Genomic DNA, 26,259 nt, shown 5'->3' with positions numbered 1-26,259 from the left:
ATAAAGCTCAAACACCTCAAGAAATTGGTACTGAATAAATTCACCACCACTCCCCCGCCAAAAGACAGCGGCTACTCAACTTTGGTGCAAAGAATCACGGGCAGCTTGCCTGTGATACTTTAATGAATGACATGTCTTTTGTCGTGCTAAGCCCCCTTTCGACTCATGTTTCTGCTCTGGAGGGGTGCAGGGAAAAACCACAGACAAAAACCAAGGACAAATAAGACTTCCCACAAATACTCTTCTTGCTGATGGAGTTTATGGAAAATTCTGTCTCCTTCACAGGAGATTCCTTGATGTTAACAAGGGGGAGGCTGGACCGGGTGGTCTTCCAGGTCCCCGCCAACTTGGATGCTCTAGGATGCAGTTACCTGACCCAACTAATAGGTACCCAGTGAGTGTCCTTGCTCAGCTTCTCTAAGAGCGCTCTGAGCTGGCTGTGTGCAGTCTGGAGGTCCTCCTTCACCAGCACGGCATCCACCCAGTGCCCGTAATGCTGATCTATGAAGGCAGCGGAAGCGGCCATCTCTTGCTGCTCCGCATCCTGCAAGGAAAGGGGCAGTTGGGGAACAAACAAGAAACCTACACGGAGTTCCCGTTGAGGCTCAGCAGGTTCAGAACCCAACATAGTGCCCGTGAGGATGCAGGCTCGATCCCTGGCCTCGCTCAGTGGGTTAAGGATCTGGCATTGCCATGAGCTGTGGTGCAGGGCACACAGGCGGCTCGGGTCTGATGTGGCTGTGGCAGTGGCGCAGGCCTGCATCTGTAGCTCCAATTCGACCCCTAGCCTGGGGACTTCCATATGCCATGGGGGCTGCTATAAAAATTTTAAATTTTTGAAGTTTCTGTCGTGGTTCAGTGGTTAACAAATCTGACTAGGAACCATGAGGTTGTGGGTTCGATCCCTGACTTCGCTCAGTGGGTTACGGATCCAACATTGCTGTGAGCTGTGGGGTAGGTCACAGACACAGCTCGGAACCCGTGCTCTGATCAGACCCCTAGCCTGGATCCTCCATGTGCTTCGGATGCAACCCTAGAAAAAGACAAAAAATAAAATAAAATAAAATAAAAAATACAAACATTTTTAAAAATAAATAAGCAAGCAAATAAATATTTTTTAAAAAAGAAACCTACAACCTTTGTATGGGGCAAGGTTCCAAACAGAGGAAAGAGTCCCCATGCTGGCCCTGGCCTCTGTCCTGGATTAGCTTGCTGGATCTAAAGTTGATGTTTCAATGAAAAATTACCTGGGTTTGGCTTAGGAGTTCAATAAATTATTGTGGTTCATCACACTCAGATCCGGTCCCTGACAGATGGCAGTCCCTTATTTTCCAAGCAGGTGCCCATGTGAGGGAGTGGAGGGTGGGGAACCCAGGCAAAGCCACCCCTGTGTGGACTGAGAGGCACCTCCAGCTGCCCCAGCCTGAGCCTTCTTTTTTTTTTTTTTTTTTCCCTTTCTAGGGCCGCAGTCTCGTCATATGAAGTTCCCAGGCTAGGGGTTGATCCAGAGCTGCAGCCGCCAGCCTACACCACAGCCACAGGAAGGCAGGATCTGAGCTGCACCTGCGACCTACATTGCAGCTCACAGCAACACCTCATTCCTAACCCCCTGAGTGAGCCCAGGGATCAAACTGCATCTTCATGAATACTAGTTGGGTTCTTAACCCGATGAGCCACAACGGGAACTCCAGCTTGAGCCTTCTGATCACGTGACCATCTGAGTCTGGGCAAGAGGCAGGATGGAAAGCTGGCCTTCTGCAGATGGTACGAACACCCGTATCCAGCTGTTAACAGGCCCTTTTAGGCCTTCAGAGAGGAAATGATCAACTTTAAACTTACAAGTGGGGCTGCTGCATCCTCACAAGCTGGGGACATGGGTGGCGTCTTCCGTTTTTCCTGAATTGCAGGCTTTACAAATATAACATACGGTTTAAACTCTGAGGTCCTCAGGTGTTGCAGTGCCTGAGAAAGAAAGTTCAGGAATATTATATACTTTGAAAATACTTCATTGAGACCTCTACTTGTTGAATGCTCAGTAACAATGTGCTCCATCACCTAACTGCAATGGCAGAGGCCTGACTGTATGGTCATGTGACAAGGGACCTCAACTGGTGGACCGCTTGCTCATTTTCCCACCCTCCGCTATGATGCTGGGCTTGGCGGGGCCCCAAAGGCTCACTCGCCAAGAATGGAGGTTCCAAGAGGTCCCAGCGCCTTGTTTCTGAGAGCTGTCATCTCTCTGAGCTCCCCACCCATTCCCCCCAGAGGCTCTGATGAACCTTTGTCTATCCTTCTCAGCTTGCCCAGTCCTGATGGACGAGCCGGCAGGATTCAGTGTGTATGCGGTCAAGCACCATCAATCTGGACCACACTGATGCAAAATTTGTGCTATCACACAGGCCTCCTTATGATATTCAAAGAAGAAAAGAGTTGCTAAGCAAATAAAGAGAAGGAGAGATCACTTGAAGCAAGCTGGAAAGACATAGAAGGTTTTCAACATGCAAACTGTCCTGTTAATGAGCGCATTTATTTACAGATGTAAGGGCTTCTATTTGGAAACACTGGTATTACACTGCTTTGTGTATAATCTGCATTCCCTCCCCACCCCCGCCAATAAAAATCACTTTTCAAAAAAAATTTGAAGCGTTCCTGTTGTGGCACAGGGGGTTAAGAATCTGACTGCAGCAGCTCAGGTTGCTATAGAGGTGTGGGTTCCATCCCTGGCCCGGCACAGTGGGTTAAAGGATCCGGTGTTGCCGCAGATGCAGCGTAGGTCACAGTTGTGGCTCAGATTCAGTCCCTGGCCTGGGAACCTCTGTAGGGTGCAGGTGCAGCCATTAAAAAATTAAAAATAAGAAATTTTGAAATTCAGACTTTTTTTGGTTTTTTTTTTAGGGTCACACCCGTGGCATATGGAGGTTCCCAGGGTAGGGGTCGAATCAGAGCTATAGCTGCCAACTTCGCCACAGCCACAGCAACTCAGGATCCAAGCCAAGTCTGCAACCTACACCACAGCTCATGGCAACACCTGATCCTTAACCCACTGAACGAGGCCAGGGATCAAACCCACGTTCTCATGGATACGAGTTGGATTCATTAACCACTGAGCCACAACAGGAACTCCTGAAATTCAGGCTTTTAATCTCCACTGCCAGCTCCCAGTAAGTCCAAATTAGTGAGGGTTTTCCTTTAAGGACATGGTGTGCTTTTTGGAATCCGTTTCAAGCCAACTTCTGTAAAATAAAGCCTACAGTTTATATCATAAAAACTGGAGCGCTGTTTCTATAGAGAGGAAAAAAAATGCCCAGACTGAGTTCAAAGCTTAGAAGTTTTTCTCAAAGACAAGGTTAAAAAGATGGTTAAGCCCCCGTCAAGCTTGTGGCGTACGCAGGACTGGAAATGTTTCTGAAGCACCTCCCGGGGTCAAGTCGGCCCTTTTTCAAACTGCTCTCCTTCCTGGCCACCTCCCTGAGCAGTCCTCTAAGCCACCGGTTTCACTTGTCCTGGTCCAGGAGGGGGTGACCCAGCTTCCACCTGTGCGTTTACATCTAAGCCCCGGACCGGTCGGGGCCGCCACCCATCTACTGCATGGCTTACTCCTTGTGGAGGTCACTATCCTAGGGTCCCTCCAAGTAATGCAGTTTTTGTGTACAGATGTGCACATCTGGGGGTCCAAAGCTTTCATCAGATTCCAGAAACCCAAGGAAAATTTTTTTTTTCTTTTTTTAATGGCTGCACCTTCGGCATATGGAAGTTCCCAGGCTGGGGGTCAAAGTGGAGCTGCAGCTGCCAGCCTGCACCACGCCAGATCCAAGCCACATCTGCAACCTACACCACAGCTCACAGCAATGCCATATCCTTAACCTGCTAATCGAGGCCAAGGATGGAACCTGCATCCTCATGGATCCTAGTTAGGTTCTTAACTCACTGAGCCACAATGAGAACGCCCCCAAAGAAATTTTAACATCCAGTGCTATGGAATAAACAGTTCCTAGACGGAGACTGAATGTTCTGTGAAATCGCCAGACCCCGACTACTTCATAAATTCCGTTCACAGGAAACGTCCAAGTGGCCCAGGAACTCACATCCGGCTCCACGTCCACCAAACAAACTTTGTTTTTGGCCATCACAACCTGAATGGCTTCCAGGCTGGTTCCGTAGAGGTTTTCCTTATATTCACCGTGCTCCAGGAACCTAAAATACCACCACAGGGGAAAAGGCCTTCAGTTCCTGGGCTTGCCTAAATCAGCCCAGAAAGTGAACGGCCGCCACGACCTCCCCCTCCTCCCCCTCGCTTCATCCCGGAGCTCAAGGGGGAGGCTGGACCGACGCCAAGACGCCCAACGGGCCCACGGAGCAAACCTACTTGTTGTGATGCAAGTCGGCCTCGAACGCTTGCTTCGAGATGAAGTGATATTCTACCCCCTCCTTCTCGTGGCTCTTCCGGGGCCTGGTGGTATCTGTGAAAGCCAGAAGGACAGCCGGACAGAGATGCCCCATCACAGTCGCCTGTGCCCTCATTCCCGTCAGGAGTTCGTGGCTGATGTGGGTACAAACTAACCACATCCCTTCGAGGGTCCCTGGGTGGCCGGCGCAGTGCTCTTCGCAGGCACATCACTGATTTGCACCGCTTTGCGATGGAGGCAAAGGAGGCCTCCCTTTTGGCCGGGGAGGAAACTGGGAGGTACAGAGAGGTTAAGAGCGCTGGGCTGTTGTCTCTCAGCTGGCAGGGAGCAGAGCCAGGACAGAACGCTCTCTGTCTCAGGCCAAGTGCATGCCTTTGACCACTCTGCCAAACTGCCTCATCGATGCTGTCGCTTTTAAAGAATCACCAAAAGCATTCCTAGTCCTCTAAGTATTTATGCCCTGATAGCTTTTCTTTGTGCGAGCCAAGGCAGCAAAAACTCAGATGACCCTGTTTTGCTCTGTTGTCTTTATAGTGCCGCACCCTTGGCATATGGAGGTTCCCAGGCTAGGGGTTGAATTGGAGCAATAGCTGCCAGCTTACACCACAGCCACGGCCACACCGTATCCAAGCTGCATCTGCGACTGTCACAGCTCAGGACAATGCCAGACCCTTTAACCCACTGAGTGAGGCCAGGGATTGAACCTACGTCCTCATGGATACTAGTCTGGTTCCTTACTGCGGAGCCGTAATAGGAACTCCCTGATGATCCTCTCATAATGCTTTTAATTCTCTATTCGATATTTCTCATTTTGAGGAGTTCCCTGGTGGCTCAGAGGCTTGAGGATCCCACATGTCACTGCTGTGGAACAGGTTTGATCCCTGCCCTGGGAACTTCCATGTGCTGTGGGTGTAGCCAAAAAAATTTTTCGTTTTGAGAGTAAAGGAGACACGAAGACAGACAGTCCCCCTGTGGGCTAGAGGTTTCCGCAAAGCTGGTTCTCGCACAGTTTTGCCTTTTTTTTTTTTTTGCTACTTCTTGGGCCCCTCCCGCGGCATATGGAGGTTCCCAGGTTAGGGGTCCACCGGAGATGTAGCCACCGGCCTACGCCAGAGCCACAGCAACAAAGGATCCGAGCCGTATCTGCAACCTACACCACAGCTCACGGCAATGCCAGATCATTAACCCACTGAGCAAGGGCAGGGATCGAACCCGCAACCTCATGGTTCCTAGTCGGATTCTTTGACCACTGCACCACGACGGGAACTCCCTCACAAAGTTTTAAAATAGTATTTTTCCTCTGATTTCCACAATAGAATCGAGGTGCACACCTCTGGGGAAAGTCAGGTCCTCCACAAAACAAGGGCATAGAGGAAGCAACACTCAGCTTTTTCCAGAGCATTCCAAAAGAAAAGAGGAGGGGCTCAGAGGACAGTGTTTTCTGGCCCTTGGGGGCCACCCAGGGGATCCGCTACGCTCTCATGTGTGATATGTTTGTCCCACGTCTGGCAGGGCTGCTAGGGTCACTTGCCTGATCACGCCCTCGCTTTGAAACTTTCATTCATCTACTGATTACATTCGAAACACCTCGGATGAGTATTCGAGCCCCTCGTGATCAACCCAACCTCCCAATCAGCTTCATGTCCCCACATCATCCTCGCTAACCTCCCCAGCCCCTTACCTGCTACTTTGGGTCCAAGTTTTGTCCTGCTGCACATGTTGCTCCCTTGGTAGTATGGAGAGCTCTTCCTGCTCTGCCTGGAAAACTCCTATTTACTCTTCAAAACCCAGCACAAAAGTCCCTGCCTCTGGGAAGTCTTCCCTGACTTTCCCAGTTCCTAAAAGCGGAGGGGGGGGATCACCTATCTGTGCTGTGTCTGGAAGCAGGTAGGTACCCTGCTTCCAGGTACCCCTTCCCCCAGGGGATGGATTGGGAGGTTTCTGAAGACCCATGTGTGAACAACCTCTCAAGTCCTATTTCAGTCTGTCTGTTGGCCAAGAAGGCTGGGGCCCCCTGAAGCTTCCCTGGTCCCTCACAGGTGTGCTGCCAAACTGGCTTTCTCACCCCCACCATGACCCCCTGCCACTTCCCGGTCATGTCAGGTAAGACTCTGGAAGACAATTCTGACAACTCACAGACCAGGCTATGGGCCCTGAGGCCCAGGGGAGTGATACAGTAAAAGAAAGGATTTGTAGACGCCTTCCGAGAACACTCTAGAAAAGTCCCATTACTGCCACCACAGCATCCCTTCTCAGTGGCCACCAGGTGCCACCCTGCATCCCTCTGCAAAAGAGGACTGAGAACGAGTCCCAGAGAGGAAAGGGACAGCCAAGGACAGGAAGCAGCAGGGAGCAGGGAGAGGCTCTTGTGTGGCCTCATTACCCATGTGACTCGGGCAGCCTGCCTGGGTTTGACTCTTGGCTCCACCACTTACCAACTGTGTGACACTGGACCCGTTACTTAACCTCTCCGAGCCTCAGTGTCTTCCTCTGCAGTCTGGATGATGATAATGCTCAGTGCAGGGGTACAGGGAAGGCTGGCCAAGTCGCTGCACCAAAAGCTCTTGGGAGAGTTCCTGGCACCCTCTCCTCTTCCTCGTCACATTCAAAACCAGGACCTCTGCTCACTGGATTTCAGCATCCTCGGCTGCCTCTGCACTCAGGAGTGTACCCACCCTGTCAGGCTGGATCCGGCTACAAGGGAGTGGCCAAGCAACACTGCCAGAAGCCCAAGCAGGGAGCAGGGTCCGGAAGAATCAGAGTCATTGGGAAGAGGAGGCTGGAATCTTCCCACTACTGGGGACCCTTTGCTAATGGGTTGAGTTGCTACTTTTCCTGCAATGTGCTCCAGACCCACCTCCCATCCCAGGCCGGAAGTGGGCAAGTGGTCCTCCAGTTACTGCCTCAGAGGGTCCTGGTGGACCACTGAGAATGGGTCCCTCCTCATCAGGCCTATGTCCCTTGATCTAACTACAGCAGGCAGTGCCTAGCAGTCCCTCAGACTCAAAATAAGGATGAAGATGGATACACGAAGTCAAGACTCCAAGACACATTCATGCGCAGGTGCGCGCGCGCACACGGGTCATCTTACGTGGAACAGCAACACCAAAATGCTGTGGGTTCTCTGCCACCACCTTCTGCTTCAGCTCATGCAGCCGGGCTCCCAGGGACCCTGGGACACAAAGGGAAGGCTGAAGGGTCCTTGCTGAGCTCCCTCCCCACCCCACCAGGGAGCAAACCGGCCCACTTCCTGGAAACGCCACCTACCGATCAGAACCACCAGGCGGGGCCGCTCACCAGGCTGGTGCTGGTACCTGGTCACCTCCTCATAGGTAGGCAGCTCCAGAGGCTCAGCTACGGAGGACATCTTTCCTTCCTGTGGGCTTCCCAGCCTCTCCCTGCGGCCCAGCCGGAAGCTCCTCCGAAGACCAGCTTGGGCAGAAGGGCAGAGAGACACTGCGGCATTTGTCCCAGCATCTCCCTCTAAAGGCTTTCTCTACCTGGTCAGACCTGGAGGTGGGACTGAGATGTACAGGCCTCTCCCAAATACTTGCTACAGGAAGAGCTTGATCAGGATGCACAGTAATATGACAAAAGGGTGACCGCCTAGCATCCAAAAATGAGGGTTCAAGGCTACTGTTTTACTTGACAGGTGACTGACCTCAGGCGAGTCATCACCTCGGTTCCCATATCCATGAAATGGGACAACAAATCTACAAATGCCATGTGTGCTCCTAGACCAGACCCTAGATCAGGGGATCTAAAAGACATTACTGGGACAACTGGCAAAACTTTAATATGAACAGTATACTGGCTAACAGAACTGTATGCACGTTAAATTCCCAGAAGCGGTAACAGCCCTGGGGTGTAAAAGAAAATGTCCTTGTCCTTAGGGAACCAGACTGAGCTATTTAAAGGTGAAGGGACATGATGTCCACAGCTAACTCTCACATGATGGGGGGGGGTGTGTATATACAGAAAGGGGAGTGATAGAGGTAATACGGCAACGTGTTAACAACAGCTGCAGTTTCTTTGCATAATTCTCACAGCTTTTCAGGAAGTTTGAAATTACTTCAGAATGAAGACTTTAAAAGCTCTTTAAGGCCTGTGAAAAGATTACCCGAAACCAAAGAGGTGGAGGTACGCTGGGGATTGGTAAAAGGCTCCATTGCTGTATGGGGGTGGCAGAAACCCTGAATAAACTACCACAGAGATTATGGCGGTAATAAAATTGCTGTTAACGTAGGGGTCCGAGTCCCTTTCCTGTGAGGCTGCTGCTCCCAGTGGCAGGGTGAAAGTTGGGCTGGGGGACCCCAGGCCTGGCAGGCTCGGCTGAAGAGGCTGAAGGCAAATATGGGTCCCACAGGCTCAGCTGCCCTTGAGGGATCCCTGGGGCTCGGTCCCTCTGCCTTCACCTCCCCCTGACCCAGGATGGGAGGGGACCTTAGGGGGACAGCCCCTACTACTCCCTACTTACCGACATAGTGTCCCTTGAAATAGCCCTCACAGTCACAGGTCTCTGGGAACCAAAGAGAGAGAGGGAAGCCAGTGAGCCATGCTGGACGCACGCCCCAGCCCAGAAGTACCCGGGCCCTGGACGGCCAGGCAGAAGCCCTCTGGGATGGTGTCTCTGGGGGGGCTTGGGATAAATGCCATGTCCTGGTCACTCCAGGACAAGTTCTTCTGTTCTGCCCAGCTCTCCATGCTTAGGCCACAAATAGCCTTTCCAGGCCTGGCAGGGGGCCCTGAGCCAGCAGGCCTTGTTCCAGCCCCTCCAAGTTTGGATCGGGGAGAAGAAGGAGGGGACATCCCTCGCCCTGCCCTACCCTTCTGTCTCTGGCCTGCTCCCCAGCTGGAGCCCACGGTCAGCCCAGCCAGAGTCCAGGAAGGGCCCAGCCCACATCCCCACCGGCTCTGCACGCCTCAAGGCGCAGGCTGGTCCAGCTGGCAGAGGAGGGAGCGAGGTGCCAAGGGCCACAGCCACGCCAGAGGTGGCGGAGGGGAAAACAAGCCCCTCCCCGCCCCAGACAGTCTACAGAAAAGGGGCCTGTCCGTGCGCACGGAGGACAAACACTGGGCCTACCTTTGTCACAAGGCTGATCATCTGCGGTTTGCACAAAAGACAGATGGAACAGCGTTAGTGGAGGGGAACCGGGGGGCCCCGCGGCTGAGAGGCAGCCGCAGCCTCGTGTGCCTCAGGAGCCCTCCATCTGTCCCCTCTTTCCTTCCTCCCGCAAACCTGTGATCTGAGCTGTGGTGCATTATTAAACCCAAACTTGGTCTAATTAGTCTTCCTGTGTGTGTCTCATTAGTGGCCCAAAGAAAGCCAGCGCCTCACGGGTGGGAGCGGCCTCAGGGCCAATACTCCGCAGTCCTTGACTCGAGCGCAAGTTTGGAAAGGCGGCCGTGGGCGGTGGCCGCCCAGCCGAGGAGCGGCTCCAAGGACGCCTGCAGTGGGACCAGGACCTGCTCTCTTCTGGGGTCAGAAACTTGCCTGGGCAAATGCAGATGCCGGAGGATGGAGCGGCACAGAGCAGGACTGCGGGCCAGCCGTGCTCGGTCACCTGGCATTGTTCAGGGCCCCCCGCTTGGTTCCGAGCCCCCATCCTCCTCCCAGGCTAGGAAGCCTGTACCCTGGGGAAGCTTGCTCTCCACAGGGGGCTCTAATCCGGGGGCTCTGATCCTGAGCCCGGCCCCACTCCCTTGACCTCATGCGCTTCCGTTTAACTGTCTTGGAAAAAGGGATACCCTGGCTCCATCACTACAAAGTGCTGTTGTGATGATGAAAAGGCAAGACGGCAGGTGAATGGGTTTTCTAAAAGGTACACAGAGTAGGGCTGTCAGATAAAACACAGGACATTCAGTTAAATTTGAATTTCAGAGAAACAACAAATAGTTTTTTAGTGTAAGTATGTCCCAAATATTGCATGGCATATACTTGTATTAAAAACCTATTCGGGAGTTCCCGTTGTGGCTCAATGGAAACAAATCTGACTAGCATCCATGAGGATGCGGGTTTGATCCAGGGCTCAGAGGGTTAAGAATCTAGCGTTGCCATGAGCTGTGGCGTAGGTCGAAGACGCAGCTCGGATCCCGAGTTGCTGTGACTGTGGTGTAGGCCAGTGGCTACACCTCCGATTCAACCCTAGCCTTGGAACCTCCATATGCCTAGGGTAAGGCCCTTAAAAAAAAACCCAAAAACCTATTCATTGTTTATCTGAAGTCGTTTTTTTTTTTTTTTTTCCTTGGTCTTTTTAGATCACTCACAGTCTCCATTCCATGGTGGAGTGGTTCCACATCAATTGTTCTTTTTTATTTTTATTTTTTCCTTTTTTTTTTTTTTTTTGCTTTTTTGGCCAGCCCACAGCATATGGAATTCCCGAGCCAGGGATCAGATCTGAGCCGTAGTTGCAACTGAAGCCACAGCTGCAGCAACACCAGATCCCGAACCCACTGTGCCAGGCTGGGGGTCAAACCTGCGTCCCAGGCTCCTAAGAGGCCACCAATCCCTTTGCGCCACAGCAGGAGCTCCAACAATTCTTAAACTGACAGGGTCAGAGAGCCCTGCAGGAATCTAATGAAAGCTGTGAAGCCGCTCCCAGACAGACCCACAGACACACACGACCCACATGCGTGCGGTCTGCAACAATTTCAGGAGAGGTGTTAGCTCCCTGCAGTGTCACCTACGGGCCCCCAATACAGTAGCTCCTCTCCAGAGAATATGTCCCCCAACCTGCTCCCCCGCCTCAAGAGGCCTGTGAGCTCAGATGACACCCCAATGCCCCCTCCGGCCCAGTGCCCGCTTCTTACCCACACGAGGGCCCCCAACTCCTAACCCCAGCCCACCCTGAACTGCCTTCCCCGAAGGGCCATCCTTCCAGTCCACTCACAGGGCGGCTTCTTGAGGCTCTGGGGACTCGGCAGGGTGCCCGTGGCTCTCCAGTAGCTTAGTCGCCTGTGGGAACACAAGGGAATGGGAGGGCCTGTGAGCTGGACGAGACTGCCATTTAGGGGGAACCTTCTGGAAAACGCAGGGAAACAGGCCTGGATCCCACAGGTGGGTTCGGCCTGGCACTCCAAGGGCCTCCTTGCTTCACACTGAGTCCAGTGAAGAGGCACCTTTTCACGGGTGCTCACTGGCTTGAGGAAGAAACTGAGTTTCTTGCTCTGGGAGAAGCTTGGCAGCCCAAGACAGGCCCGTGGTCAGCAGTTGGTCGTTGCTTCCCCATCCAGGGCTGAATCTCAAGGAAAGGAGGCCCCTTCTCCATCCCCACTGGCCTCCCCATCTCTGAGGAAGATGGAAGACAGCAGAAGCCGGGGGTGGAAGTGACCCTAACTGAACGGCCTTCCCCCAGCACATTATCGAATGTGGCACTTGGGGGAGAAGCGGCCACCAAGGCCTGTCTCTGAGCCGAGAAGATGCCCAGGGCTCTTGGGGTGTCTAGATTCCCACAGTTAAATGCAACTGAAGAGGCTTCTCCCAAGACCTGTGAAAGCAAAGATGCAGATGGGTCTGAGGCCCCTCTGAAGAAACAGAGCTGCAGTTCTCAAGCTTCAGCCCTGCAGAATCAACTGGAATATCTGTCAGAACACCACGCTCAGAGTCTGCCCTCTTGAGTTTCCGATTCTGCAGGTCTGGGGTGGGGCCCAGGGACTGGCCTGTCTAACAAGTTCCCGGGGGGGATGCTGAAGCACCTGGTCTGGGGGCCACTCCAGGAGGGCCACCGAGACGGATGTACCTGAGGTCTGTTCAGCATCATTCCACACCCCCAAAGCTCGAGGAGGGCTACAGACCTCAGGAGAGGTATTGCAGGCTAAGTGCCACACCCTCTGACCCAAGATTGAAACTTCTGGAAATTTGTCCTAACGAAACTGTTGGAAACATGAAGATCAGTCTATGTGCAAGATAATGATGGTGAACTTACAGCAGTGAAACGCTGGAGAGAGCATCACAGTACAGCCACAGGGAAAACGCAAAGTCACTTAGGTATGACACTTCCAGACCCTTCCATCTGCCCCTGGATAATGGCCAATCTTCCTGCCAGGACCCTGCGGAGCCCGGAGTCCTCCTCCCTCATCCCCGTTTACATAAAGTTCATCTGCACCGTGGGTGACCTTCCCCCTAAACGGTCAGCTCCTCCAGGGCAGAAACCACAGTCCCTGCCTGTGAATGAAAACTACATCTCCTTAAAAACCACACGATAAAAGAACAGGTAATGACGTAGGAAAATGCTCACGTCAGGAGTTCCCGTCCTGGCTCAGCAGAAACGAATCTGACTAGTATCCATGAGGACGCAGGTTCGATCCCTGGCCTCGCTCAGTGCGTCAGGGTCCGGCACTGCCGTGAGCTATGGTGTAGGTCACAGACCTGCCTTGGATCTGGCGTTGCTGTGGCTGTGGTGTAGGCCATCGACTTACAGCTCCAATTTGACCCCTGGCCTGGGAACTTCCATATGCCACGGGTGCAACCCTTAAAAAAAAAAAAAAAAAAAAAAGACCTCAAATTCTACAGGCACAGCAGGAAGGAAAGAAATTACATTGTTTAGATAGTAATGAGACTTTGGGTAATTTTTCTTCTCTTCCTCCTCCTCGTCTGTATTTTTAGATTTTATTTCTCAACTTGCCCCAAGCAGGCATTCCAAAATAGACGGTAATTTAGTAACATAGATTTCCATACATTTATTGACCCTCCAACAGCCATCACCAGTGGTGATGGCAGAAAAAAGAGCCAACACAAGCACAATTGGTACGGAGCTCAGGGACCCGCCCCGCAGGTGCCGGCTGTGCTGGGGAAGATTTGGGACTCTGCCATGTTCTTAGGCCTCTGGCCACCCCAGCACCGCCCCTCATCACAACACGCCCCAGACCCACCTTTCCTGGAACTGCTTGGAGGGGATGAGGCCAGCTCGAAGGTTGGTGTCCCCCACTCGCTTGGCTTGCCACCACGTGGGGTCATCCTGGCTCACCACCTCCAGGACCTGCCTGCGCTGGAAGGGCAGCCCTGCCTCCTGGCAGGGAATGGCCCGGTCTTCCCGGGGGTCGTAGTGGAAGAGAGCCCGCATGAACACCTGCAGGGAAGGGGATCAGTGAGGCGGCCCTGTGCCGTGGATGCACAGACGTGTCTACGGCACATGGACAGCCAAAGGACAAGCACCGCTCACAGGGGGAAGAACAAGCAGACTCAAGAAGAGAAAGTTTGTTTTGTTTTGTTTCTCTTTTTTTTTTTTTTCTTGTCCACCCCCACAGCATATGGAAGTTTCTGGGCCAGGGATCGAACCCGAATCGGAGCTGCAACCTACACCACCGCTACAGCAACGCCGGATCCTTAACCCGCTATACAACAGTGAGAACGCCTAGAAAGTTAATCAGAAGCCCAATGCACCTATTTTCTTAACTGTTCTTCAACCGTTTTGAATATCACAGTTGGGAAATCCATCAAAAATCAGGAAATGGGAGTTCCCGCTGTGGTGCAGCAGAAATGAATCTGACTAGTATGCATGAGGATGCAGGTTTGATCCCTGGCCTCGCTCAGAGGGTTAAGGATCCAGCGTTGCCGTGAGTTGCGGTGTAGATCACAGATGAGGCTCGGATCCCACGTTGCTGTGGCTGTGGTGTAGGCCAGCAGTTATAGTTTTGATTCGACCCCTAGCCTGGGAACCTCCACAGGCTGTGGGTGTGGCCCTAAAAAAAAAAAAAAAAGAATCAGAAAATGATGAGATGAGCTCTACGAGTTTCCCTTTCCAACCTAAACATCTTATTTACCTGATCTGCTGTCCTTATAACAGCCTCTGAGCAGACACAAAGCAACTACAAGTCCAAACAAAAAGTAAAGGCAAGCACGATTTATAACTCAAACGTTATTTCCGATATGCTAACTGCCCCTGATGGTGTCAGCAGCCATCCATTAAATAAGTCATCTAGAAGTTATCCTGAGAACACAAATATCAAGGAAACTACTGTTACCGATTCCTCACCATCTCTTTTCCGGAGGGTAACTGACATCCGCATCTTGGACTCAGTCCTGCCTCGTCTGTCATACACCTGGCAACCCCCAGCTCTCCCCTTTACCCCGCAGTCATCCCTCCAGAGAAGATGATAGGACACGGCATTCTGCCACACTGCTTTGTTCTCCTCTGTAATTCGGTGGCATGAATTTATTTTATTTATTTCTACTTCCAGACCATTAGGGTCCAATTACTTTAATAGCAAATGGGGGGCAGGGGAGGCCAGAGGATCTCCTTAGACAAATCCAATTCACATTCCTTCATGTGCCAAGAAGGAAAGATTCCATTAAACAAGAGAAAGAACTTTCTGGCCATACGTTACAAGAACAGATACCCTCATTCAGCCACAGACGTTACCAGGGTCCCAGGCACCCAGCCCTGATCAAGCATCTAGCTCAGGAAGAAATATTTAAGAAATATTCCCGTCGTGGCTCAGCGGTTAACGAATCCAACTAGGAACCATGAGGTTGCGGGTTCGGTCCCTGCCCTTGCTCAGTGGGTTAAGGATCCGGCATTGCCGTGAGCTATGGTAGAGGTCACAGATGCGGCTCAGATCTGGTGTTGCTGTGGCTGTGGCGTAGGCCGGTGGCTACAGCTCTGATTTGACCCTTAGCCTGAGAACCTCCGTATGCCACAGGTATGGCCCTAGAAAAGGCAAAAAGACAAAAATTAGCTTTCTTAAAAAATTGACATGCTTCCTGCCATCCACTGATGAAAAGTATATAATTCATTAAGTTCTCTCTTTTTTTTTTTTTTTTTTTTTTTGTCTTTTAGGGCTGCACTCATGGCAAATGGAGGTTCCCAGGCTAGGGGTCCAATTGGAGCTGTGGCTGCTGGCCTACACCACAGCCATAGCAACCTGGGATTGGAGCCGCATCTGTGACCTACACCAAAGCTCACCACAATGCCAGATCCTTAACCCACTGAGAGAGGCCAGGGATCGAACCCACATCCTCATGGATGCTAGCCAGGTTTGTTTTAACAGCTGAGCCACAATGGGAACTCCGTTATGTTCTCCTTTTGACCTTGGCCGCCAGAGAATTCAGATCCAAATTTATTGTGAAATCAGAGTAAGGCCCTCTTCCATCCTCCCTCCCACCACTTCAGCTCAGGGCTTAACAACCTCTCACCCAGTCTCAATAGACTCCTACCAGATGCCCCAGCCCCCCGTCTCCCCCCACCGCACTCCCCTCTACCCACGGCCCAGGGAGCTTTCTAAGACAAAAATACGGCTGCATCACATCCCTCTTAAAAAAAAAAAAAAAAAAAAAAAAGAGTCCCCATTGTGGCTCAGCAGTAAAGAACCTGACTAGTATCCATGAGGATGCAGGTTCGATCCCTGGCCTTGCACAGTGGGTTAAGGATCCGGCATTGCCATGAGCTGTGGTGTAGGTCACAGACATGGCTCAGATCCCGAGTGGCTGTGGCTGTGGCGCAGGCCTGCAGCTGTAGCTCTGATTCAGCCCCTAGCCTGGGAACTTCCATATGCCATAGGTACAGCCCTAAAAAGACAAGCCCAACCCAACCCAACCAAAACAAAATAGGAGTTCCCTTGTGGCACAGTGGGTTAAGGATCTGGTGTTATCACTGCTGCAGCTCTGATCACTGCTGTGGCTCAGGTTCAACCCCTGGCCCAGAAACTTCTACATGCCATGGGCATAGCCAAAACAAAAACAAACAAAAAAAAACACCTTTAAGAACTTCACTGCCTCTGAAGTTGTAACCTGGCCTGTGGGGTGCCCGCCCAGATCTCCTGGGCCTTATCTTTTCAGGGCACCCCAGGCTGGCTCCCTAGAGGCTTTCTTCAGCCACTGGGATCTGCTCTCCGTCCATCCAGCAGGCAGAGATTACTGGAAATTAATCCCCGGGGTGCAACCTGGAGACAGCCAGAATCCAGACTCCCCTGCTCTCCAGGGAGAGAGAGCTTTGGGGTGGGATGACAGAGGCACGGTCTATAGGGGATTCTGGAGCCGGATGAAGCTCTGGCTCCCACGGTGGGACTTTGCTGGGGACACACCCTTCATTGCAAGGGCTACTCCCCACCCCCCATTCCTGTACTGATGTTTCCTGGGGTCACCTCCAAATAAACTATTTTCTCTTGAATCCCTGTATCATGGTGGGCTTCTGAGAGCCCAAACTAAGCAGAGAGGATGCCAAAACCCTTAACAAAGGATTTAAGACCATTCAGAAGAGAGCCTTAACCCACCTCCCAGCACACCCGCCACCGTCCCCCTGGAGCCCGCTGCCGTGCGCCTTCTCATGGACCCCGGATACCAATCCATGGCTTTGAGCCGCTGGCATGCAGACCCCTCTGCCCACACACCCTTCCATCCCCTCTTCACCAGGGAAGTCCTTCTCCTCTCAACCTTCCTCAAGCCTCACTTCCAACGCCTCTATCAGCACCTGGCAGAGCGCCGGGCACAGAGGAGGTGCCCACCAAAGGTAGGCTCACCAAACAATTAAACAGATGGCAGTTACTTAATTGGCCCCAAAAGCCAGAACATTTGGTACCTGCGCCTCCTCTTCACGGCCCTGATTTTCTACTCCAATGAAAAGAACCTTGTCTTTTTTATTAGCAAGCTACATCTAGCCCTGTTTAGAAGAGGCTGGGTACAAACAAATGAATCACTTTGTGACTGAATTAGAGTTCTCCACTGAGCACACACTCCCAGGACCAGACGGGTGATCTCCTCCCGGATGACAGCTCCCCCCCAACCCCCGCTCCCCCCTCCGCCCACCTCCAGCTCCCCCATAACCTTGCTGTCCTTCAAGCGGTCCTCCTCTTGGGTGGCTGGGATGATTTTCAGGGTGATGGATCCCTGGGACTGCGCCTGAAAGGAGAGAGCGGGCACAGCCGGATCATCTACCTGGCCCCCTCCCGCCCGCCACGACCTCACGTCTCACTTCCCAGGTCTGGAAAGGAAAGTCAGACACACCGGGTCCCCTACGACCGAGCCTTCTACGGCGGCCCTCGGCCGAACTGATTAATGCATTTGCAGGGGACAGAGGGACAGAAGATTTTTAATGAGAACCCAAGGACAATGCATGCGCTGAATACAGCCCTTCGTCCCTGTGACCTCTGTTGCCCCCAAAGGGGTGCCCTTCTTGCTCTTCTCTCGGGTGATTTTGATCACCTCGTTCTGTTTCCTATTCCTTCTTCCTGCCCGATTTGGGGCTGCTTCCCAATCCGTACTTCCCCCTCTTTGCTTGCATGTTCCCCAATCTCAGGCCACTCCTACCTTTCCAGGGGTTCCCCTCCCCTCTACCCGACAGAGCCCCTGCACCCCACGTGGGGAGGGGGCGTGAGAAAGAACACAGTCAGCGCGTGAGAACCCAGCCCGCCCAGCGCTGTTCCTGAATCGTTCTGGATCGCAAGAAGGTCGGTGCCCAGAACCAGGAAAAGGTGAGGGGGGGCCAGGAGGTGGCAACCAGGGCCCCCAGCTGTGGGGGCCTTAAAGAGCTGGGCCTCCCAGCTTCAGATCTCAACCCGTTTCTGCCTCTCCCCGCCCCACCCCCTAAACCATCAGTGTCACATCGGGAGAGGATGCCAAGGATGAAGAGAAGAGAACTAGGACTGGGGCTTTTTATAATTTTACTTTTGCCTTGAACTCCCAGACTGGACCCAAAAGGTTGCTTCTGCCCCCACATTTGATCTTCTAGGAACCAGCCCCACGCCCGGCAATGGTGAAGGGTTCTACCCTCTGTCCAATGCTCACAACCTAATGATAACCACGCCCTGAGGGAGAACCCATGCCCACCCCTACTGCACAGGAAAGGAGGCTGAAACTCAGACTGATGCGATGCCTTGTCCAAGGCTGCACAGGTCAAAAGTGATGGAGGCAAGATTCAAACCCAGGACCAGCTGACCCCGAGGCCCCTGCTCTCAGTCCTCCCTGGGCTACAGTCTCTTACTGGATAGTCCTCGGCCTTTTAGAAGAGGGGAGCCTTTGGAGAGGTTCTTCTAGAAGGGTCCTTGGGAAAGAAAGCTGGGGGTGGGGAGGCTGGCTGTGCTGAAGAGGCGGCTCTGAGAGGCAGGTGGTTTGGGTGTTCCGCTCCCCCTGCCCCCACCCCGCATGCTGGGCACATGGTGAGGCCACTTTGCCTGTGGAGACTGGGCCAGATCTGGCGCCCTGGCCTCAGGAAGCGCCCCGCTTTGGGTCTCCAAAGAACCACTGAACCCTGCAGCACCCATGAAGCACGTACCAGAATTTGGCTAATCTCGTCGGGCCGCTTGTGTAGGACTGTAACCCCGTTCACCTCCCGGAGCTCATCTCCAACGTGGACCAGGCCTAGGAGACACAGGGGCCAATGGTCACGGTCAGCTCGGGAAGGGGGCTGCGGCCCCTGGAGCAGAGCCAGTACCTGCAGGGGAGACTCAAGGTTTCAAGAAGATGGATAGGACTGGGGTGAACTGGGTCCCCACGGCGTGCCAGATGCCTCACCCGGCCTAAACAGCCTCAGGACTACCTGCTAAAATCCCCAGTTTATAAACTGGCAGCTGAGATCCAGAAAAACCAGGCAGCTCGCCCAAGGCCACACTGCTAAGAAATAATAGAGCCAGCGCGCAAACGCGGTTACTTTGCCGTAGGAAGACCGTGTTCTTTCTGCTGCAACCTCTGCATCTTTAAAAGGAGCATTAACTCTTCACCTTCCTGGGTGAACCGACATACCTCCAAGAATGTCCTTCTCAAGTTTTACAAGAAAACGTCAGGGCACTAGGGACGATGGCATCAAGCGTGTCAGACACACACGCGTTGGCCTCTGCTTTAATGACAAGTGTCTGGTCTATCAGGCCCTATTTGCTATTTGATGTGGACACTGGCTTCGAAGCAGCAGCATCACCCAGGAGGCGGGAAGAGCTGCAGCGTCTTGGGCCCACCTGCTGAATCAGAATCTGCATTGGAACAAGACACTCGGGCCATTCTTATGCTTGTTAATGTTTGGGAAGCACTGGTCTCAGACTCTTCACTGCAATGGACCCCAGATTTTGGGGGCCACACTCCCCTCTACCAGGGGCTTTCTCTCGCAATCAGGTTCCTCCGCACACCAGTGATTCTTAACCCGTCTTCCACCCAAACACACCGGGCCATGAACACACTCTCCTCGGTAACACTGGCTTGCTGAGGCAACTGGGGGCGGGGGCGGGGGGGGGCGGGCGGGAAGGGTGTCCCCACCTCCCAGTTAGGATTTAGCCACCGAGCTTAACCAGTCCCTGGGTGAAGCCAATGCCTGCACCCTTCTCATCACCCTCAAAGTACTCCATGTCTGAGATATTTTCAAAGGAGATTTCAAATTCCAGATTATTTTCAAATTCCAGCCCCGCTCCCAGCAAGCAAAGCACATCCCAAAGCGGTGAGCAGATAGGAGAGGGAAAGGAGACCCGTGGCCGAAGGTGGAAGGCTGGGGACCTTGCCCATCACCTCCAGCCGGGCCAGAGCCCTGACGCCACTCACCGCTCCGGTCTGCTGCGCCCCCTCGCATGATCCTGGCCACCACGACAGCCCCCGAGTGCTCGTCCCGCCGGATGGTGGCCCCCTGCACCAGAGAAGAGCAGGCAGGCTCCTGAGAAGCAGCCCTGAGCCTCAGAGCCCGCCTCTCAGGACCCAACAGAGCCTCCCCCGTTCCTCCCTCTGCCACCCCATCGGGCAGAACACTTTTCCAGTGCTGAGGACGAGAGAAAACCAATATCTCAAATTAGTATAGCGCAGGAGTTCTCTTGTAGCACAGCGGATTAAGGGTCCACTGTTGCCATTGCAGTGGCTCCAGTTGCTGCTCTGACGCAGGTTCGATCCCTGGCCCGGGAACTTCTTCATGCCCCCAGTGGGGACAAAAAAATTAATACAGCACAGAACTTTAGAGTTTGAACAAAGCACAATAATGCAATCACAATCTCATTCTATTTATTTATTTATTTGCATTTTAGGGCCACACATGCAGCATATGGAAGTTCCCAGGCTAAGGATCAAATCAGAGCTGCAGCTATTGGCCTACGCAACACAGCATCAGAGCCGAGTCTGTGACCTACACCACAGCTCACGGCAACGCCGGATCCCTAACCCACTGGGTGGGGCCAGGGATCAAACCCAAATCCTCATGGATACCAGCCAGGTTCATTACCCCTGAGCCACCAGGGGAACTCCTGTCACCATCTCATTGTAGAGATGAGGGCTTGGGGCACAGAGAAGATACGCAATTTCAAGGTCACACAGCTGGTGAAGAGTAAGGCCTTCTGTGATGTCAAGTCCAGTGCCTTCTCTATCATATCACAAAGGCGATATGATAGAGAAGTTTTATCACCACCCTCAGTCTTCTTCCTCTGCTCTTCCATCTGCCCTCCTTCTGGAATGCTCTCTTAGCCTGGGCCCTGGTGACACCTCTCTCCCAGTTCTTCTCAGTGACAATTCATCCCCTTTGCTGAGTCCTCCTCTATCTTTTTTTTTTTTTTTTTTTTTGGCCACACCTGCAGCATGTGGAAGTTCCTGGGCCAGAGATCGCACCTGTACCACCGCAGTGACAATATCAGATCCGTAACCTGCTGAGCCACAAAAAGAACTCCCATCTGCCTTTTAAATGTTGATTAAAGGGCCAGGATTTGGCCCCTGTCCTCTTCTTGTCTCACTCTGCATATGCTTTACCCAGGCATGGTCATAACCCCTCCTGGATGCTGGCACCTGCCAAGTCTGCATCTGTGCACACAGAAGCCTTCACCTCCTGGACATCGCCACTTGCCCGTCCCTCAAGCCTCTTGAATTCAATGGACCTTAAGCTCCTCCTTATCCCCCGCGCCCTCGAATGATGACCCCGTGACCCACCCAGTCATCTCAGCAGGACACCCGGGCCTTAGCCAAGATGCCTCCCCAGACTCCCAGCTAAATGGGGCATTGGTTTATTTCTTGCTTTAAACTCTTCAATGGCTCCCCACTGGCTTTGAGGTCCAGCCAAGCAACCGAGTGTGGGGATCTGGGTCTTTACACTTCCCCGCTGCTCTGGCCTCGCCTCTGTCACACCTTCCTTCCTACCTGCCAAGTTCCCTGAACATTCAGGCCAAGTTGACCTTCCCGTGGCTTTGCTCATGCAGTTCTACTGGAAATGCCCACTCTCTTCCTTCTAGAAAACTCCTTTCTCAGAATTCAGCAGGGGCATCACCCCTTCTAGGAAACCCCTGGTCACTACCTCCTATGAACTCCCAGAGGGCAAGGACTAAGTCTTCTTCTTTTTTGCTTTTTAGGGCCACACCTGCAGCGTATGGAAGTTCCCAGGCTAGGGGTGGAACCGGAGCTGCAGCTGAGGCCTACGCCACGGCCACAGCAAGTTGGGATCTGAGCTGTGTCTGCAACTTACTAACCCCACACCTCAGCTCACAGCAACACCAGATCCTTAACCCACTGAGTGAGGCCAGGGATCCAACCCCATCCTCATGGATACCAGCTGGGTTCATTACCCACTGAGCCACAACAGGAACTCCCATGATGAAGTCTTAATCATCTCTGAGCCACCGCACCCAACACGGGGCCTGGCACATAGGAGGCGTCATGGTCTGTTTGCCAAGCAGATGTTTGCCCCATTTTGAGGGTAAGGAGACAGGCAGAGGAGAATCACAGTCTGTTTGCAGAAGCAGCTCATCTGAGGTCAACTTGGCGAAAGTTGACAATCAAGAGGGCCAGCTGCGGTGTTCTCCAGGGCAACCCCCAGTTCTCTGGACTGCTGCTACTTCCCTCCATCAAATAAACAACGCTGTCCCTTTGCTCGGCCAATGAATGCTGAACCAGGACCAAAATGATAACAATCTGTCAGCTGGGGAGAAGAATAGCTGCTGCCCTGGGCTTCCTCAGAATTCAGGACAAGGTTGGCCAACTTTTTCTGGAAAGGGCCAAATGTAAATATCTTAGGCTTTGCGGGCAACAGAGTTTCCGCTGAGTCTGCTGTGGCTGGATAAAGGCAGCCACAGACAATCTATAAATGAACGAGATGGCCAAGCACCCACGGAACTTTATTCACCAACACCCGCAGGGGGCGGAGTTTGCCCCGTGGACCATAGTTGGGTTCAGAGCATAGCGATAAGGGCTGCCCTGCACGGCTGTGCAGGTTCTTTACTGTGCACACAAACATGCCACAGGCACAAGCGGCAGCTTCGTCAGGGCATCACTCACACGGAAGACTCTAGCAGGGTCCCTTCCCACCTGTCTGGGTGGGTGGTGGGGGTGGGAAAGAGGAAGAGGGTGGGAAAGAGAGGAGGGGGCCACATACCAGAGGTTCCTTGTTTTTCACCAGACGGACAATCTTCACTGATTCTTCGTCAAAATCCTCAGCAATGTGATCGGGCAGAGGGGGCAGAACGGGGTCGAAATTCTTCTGGGCGACAGTGTCGTGTACCATGAGCATGGCCTGTCAGGAAAGCCAGAAAAAAAGAAGGGCTGTCCCCAGAGCTCCCAGGGGTTGGGGGGACCTGGCAGGGCAGTGGTTTGGTGGGGGAGGGAGTCTCATGCCAGAGAGACAACCAGCCAGACGCTGGGCTGGGGAGCCCTCGCTCAGAAGTCTCCTTTCCTCAGTCTCCCTCCTGCCCCCCGCCCCAGGATCCATGGGTGGGTAGCAGGGACTGTGAGTACCCTGAGGTGGGGGGTGGACAGCAGCTGGAGCAGCTCCCTCTCGTCGCTGTGCACGGAGGCGGCCTGCAGCTCCTCCATCACCTGGAGGGGAAGGAGCGAGAGGACACAGATGGCTGTGGATGCTTCAAGCCTGCTGGGAGTCACCGGGCGGGGTGGGGGCTGGGGGTGGAGACTCGGCCTCAGACCCAAAGGCCCTCCCAGCCACTACGACAGCACCAGGAGGCCATCAGACCCTCTGCCACCCCAGGACTGATGCTCCCTGGGAAATCATGCTGGGGATCAGAAGGCTTGACAGGCTAATGCTAATGGGGGCTCATGCGCGAAGCCCTCCCTGGATGCTGTTGGCCTTATACGGACCTTCTCACTTAACTCTCACAGTGAACTAGATGCAGCGGGTCCTAGTATTTTGCTGTTTCACAGATGAGAAGTAAATGAGAAAGATTAACTATCTTGCTCAAGGTCGCAAAGCTGGCACAGCCAGGACTTGAACCTGGGCTTACGTGGCTCTACTGTCTGCGCCCTCGCCACATTTTCTAGATGAGGAAACTGGGGCTCAGAGAGGGTGAGTGACTGGTTGAAGGTCACAGAGCTAGTAGCAGAGGCAATGCTGAGCCTGGGAGCCTGGCAACCTAACATCCTTCTAAAGGCATTTCACAGCCAAGAAAGGGCTTGGGATCTGCCTCCAGCCCTCGCTAAGCCATCTCCTGGGGTTATGTGAGTTTATTCGGAAGCCGGCCTTAGTAATCAACCAGGACAGCTTTACCGACCACGCAACACGGAGGACAGGTTCGTCAGAAACGGGGAAAGATTCCTTTAAAAGATAAGAAGCCTGAGCCAGTAAGGGGGACGCACTGCACCCAGGACCTCACATGGCGCCTGCCCAAAGCACAGATGCAATGAGCACGAGTGACCTGTTCTTGTCACCAGTCCTCAATCGTTTGGGCGCTGCTCTCAATGTCACAGCTGGGGAAACAGACCTTCTCAGGAACACAGGGTAAGTGGGCGTCACCACGTCACCATGTCCCCTGGCCCTGTCCAAGGCTCACGAGTTCCTCCCTGCCTCTTAGGAGGCCCAGGGAGGAGGGGAAAGGACAAAGATGCTTGTCACCTTGGGGCTCCTGAGTCCCAGTGACCCCTGGTTAAACAAAGGTAAGCAGGTCAGATGGAGGAGTGATGGGGGGCGGGGGGCACTCGGGCCGGAAGGAGAAACCTGGGCCTTACATCCTCCGCCAGGGCCACGGCGCTGTGCAGAACAGGGGTTGGACTTTGCCTCTCGTAATAGCGAAGCTTCTCGTGAATCTGCAAAGACAGCTGATCTCAGGCTGGGGCCTCCCAAGCCAGCTGCCCGGGCTTACCCTGGACCCCACACACGTTGCCCTTCCTCTCTATGGAGCAGCAGAAGGAAGCCCTGCGCGGTGGGCTAGTGACCACCTTCCCAGGGCGGGGGGACGACTTTACCTTCATTAAATAACTGAGGCTTTTTTCACTGAAAACATCCCTCAGGAAGCCCATCTCTTCCTTGTGGTTGGAGTCAGGTCTGAGCTGAGAGGTCAGCAGCGCCAGGGTTTCATGCAAGCCTGAGGAGAGTGTAAAAAAAAAAAAAAAAAAAATGAGGGTTAAAAAAAAATAAAGTAGACCCAATGCAATGGATACTTCCTGCCCCGTGCAACCCCTCCAACTACACTTTAGCCCTGTCTTTGCACATTTTCTCCCCAGGCTCTCATTCCCGAGGCTCAGAGCCCATGCGAGCAGCAGCTGCTTTCTTGGCTGCCCTGGGCTGTCGGGCAGGCTCTTGTTCTCAAGGCTGTGACAGGCCCAGTGCCCTGGGAGACACTCACCGGAGTCCTCAGACAGCACCGGCATGTCTGTGCTGGTCAGATCTGGAGCTCTGCCTGTGGATTCTGGGAGAAAAAGGCGGGGGGGGGGCACAGCGTGAAACTCCATCAAACATATTCATTCAACAAACAGTGATTACATAGGTACTGTGTCTGTCCAGGACCAATGCGGGGACCGAGGGGATGGGAACATATAAATCTCTGCTTGGTTTTTTGGTTTTTGGTTTTTTTTTTTCCAGATAAGATGGAAAGAAAATGAAGATTTGCTGAGTGCTCCCCATGTGTCAAGCATTGTGCTGGGTGATTTCTCACGACATTTTTTCTTAAGCTGCTCAAAGCCCTGAGGAATGGATACTAATATTCTCATTTGATTGATAAAGAAACAGAGGCTTGGAGGATTCAGTAACTTGCAGGTCAGAATCCATACTCTGGTGGCGGGTCTCAGGGGTGAGAAGTAGCCCCTCTCTGATGGTGGGTGCTCTCCTCCCCAGCGCCTCCCTCCCCTGTGACCTTCTCAGGGGCCTTGCCCGAGTCCCTTGCCTGTCACACCTTCAACAAGTACCTGGCTGGGCCCACAAGCCCCTCCTTCCCCACCACCCTCAAACCCCAAGGTGAACAGAGCCTGGGGCTCAAAATAGAGCATAGAGAGGAGGTGGAGAGAGATGAGAGCCGGTGTCTACTATGCCGGCGGGGGGGGGGGGGAGCCCTAGCCCGGCAGGCCCCCCAGCGTGCTCTGCAGCACGTGGTCCTCAAAAAGTCCTCCTTCAGAAGCAGATAAGGAGAGTAATGATTCATTCATTCTGCAAACATGGAGCCAGCCCCACTGCGCCCGCCAGTGCCTGAGCCCCACTGACACCAGGATGCAAAAGAATGGTACCCGGCCCTCCAGCCACCGCCCCGCCCCCCTACGCCAGACTCACCCTCCGGCTCCTTCTAAGCTGTGCCCCCCACTCCCCTAAGCAGCCAAGCACAGACTCCAGCTGGCTCTGAGAAGGAACCTGTGGGACCAACAAGGAGCGCGGCTGGGCAAAGGCAAGGCGAGACCTGGGGGAAGCCATGGGCGGTCTCGGAGGATGCGGAGCAGCGGGAAAGGAACGGGGCACGCAGGGGAGGGGGTGGGTGCGGGGAAGAAGGCCCGGGGCCGAGGGGCGGGGACGGAGCGCCCCCCAACCGAGCGGGGAGCTCCCTGGGCCGCAACGCTGCGTGTGCACGAGGGGCGGGTCTCGGCGCATCCTTCCCGCCCGCCGAGCCCCTCCCGCCGCAGCTCCGGGTCCGTGGTCGGTCCCCCGCGCGGGGTCCTACCTGGGCGCGCCGGGATCTCAGCTCCAGTCCGGGAGGCGCGCGGGGGCCGGGAGCTTCGGCTGCCGCTGGCTCCGCCTCCCCGGCCCCTCCCTGCCGCGGCCGCGCG

The 26,259-nt window shown here is 53.7% G+C and overlaps 1 protein-coding gene across 2 annotated transcripts; it reads right to left on the bottom strand.

Moving 5' to 3' along the window:
• On the bottom strand, positions 81-26,259 carry MPP3 (membrane palmitoylated protein 3). 2 transcript variants are annotated; one of them, XM_003482975.3, is made up of 20 exons: positions 26,154-26,259; positions 25,772-25,849; positions 24,855-24,917; positions 24,475-24,593; positions 24,238-24,315; positions 23,017-23,097; positions 22,658-22,795; positions 19,864-19,945; positions 18,614-18,699; positions 17,167-17,241; positions 13,278-13,474; positions 11,297-11,361; positions 9,490-9,510; positions 8,884-8,925; positions 7,674-7,838; positions 7,498-7,578; positions 4,367-4,460; positions 4,086-4,194; positions 1,840-1,962; positions 81-544 (listed from the first exon to the last, which is right to left on the bottom strand). In XM_003482975.3, the coding sequence occupies exons 3-20, from the start codon at positions 24,877-24,879 to the stop codon at positions 368-370; spliced, it is 1,758 nt and encodes a 585-aa protein (XP_003483023.2). In that variant the 5' UTR covers positions 24,880-24,917; positions 25,772-25,849; positions 26,154-26,259; the 3' UTR covers positions 81-367. The 2 variants fall into 2 exon arrangements, with proteins under 2 accessions (XP_003483023.2, XP_020922575.1); XM_021066916.1 differs by lacking the exon at positions 25,772-25,849 and having other exon boundaries at positions 241-544; positions 26,154-26,226.

Source organism: Sus scrofa, chromosome 12, assembly GCF_000003025.6.
Source record: "Sus scrofa isolate TJ Tabasco breed Duroc chromosome 12, Sscrofa11.1, whole genome shotgun sequence".
Classification (NCBI taxonomy): Eukaryota; Metazoa; Chordata; class Mammalia; order Artiodactyla; family Suidae; genus Sus; species Sus scrofa.
This window is presented reverse-complemented; position numbering and strand designations above follow the sequence as displayed.

Bases quoted from the DNA above. Each gene is read 5' to 3' on its own strand.
- MPP3 (XM_003482975.3), bottom strand. From the start codon at position 24,879: ATGCCGGTGCTGTCTGAGGACTCCG. The intron at 4,195-4,366 runs GTAGGTTTGCTC...GTGGTATTTTAG, and splicing joins GCCGACTTGCATCACAACAA to GTTCCTGGAGCACGGTGAAT. The intron at 545-1,839 runs GTAAGTTTAAAG...CTTTCCTTGCAG, and splicing joins AGGATGCAGCAGCCCCACTT to GATGCGGAGCAGCAAGAGAT.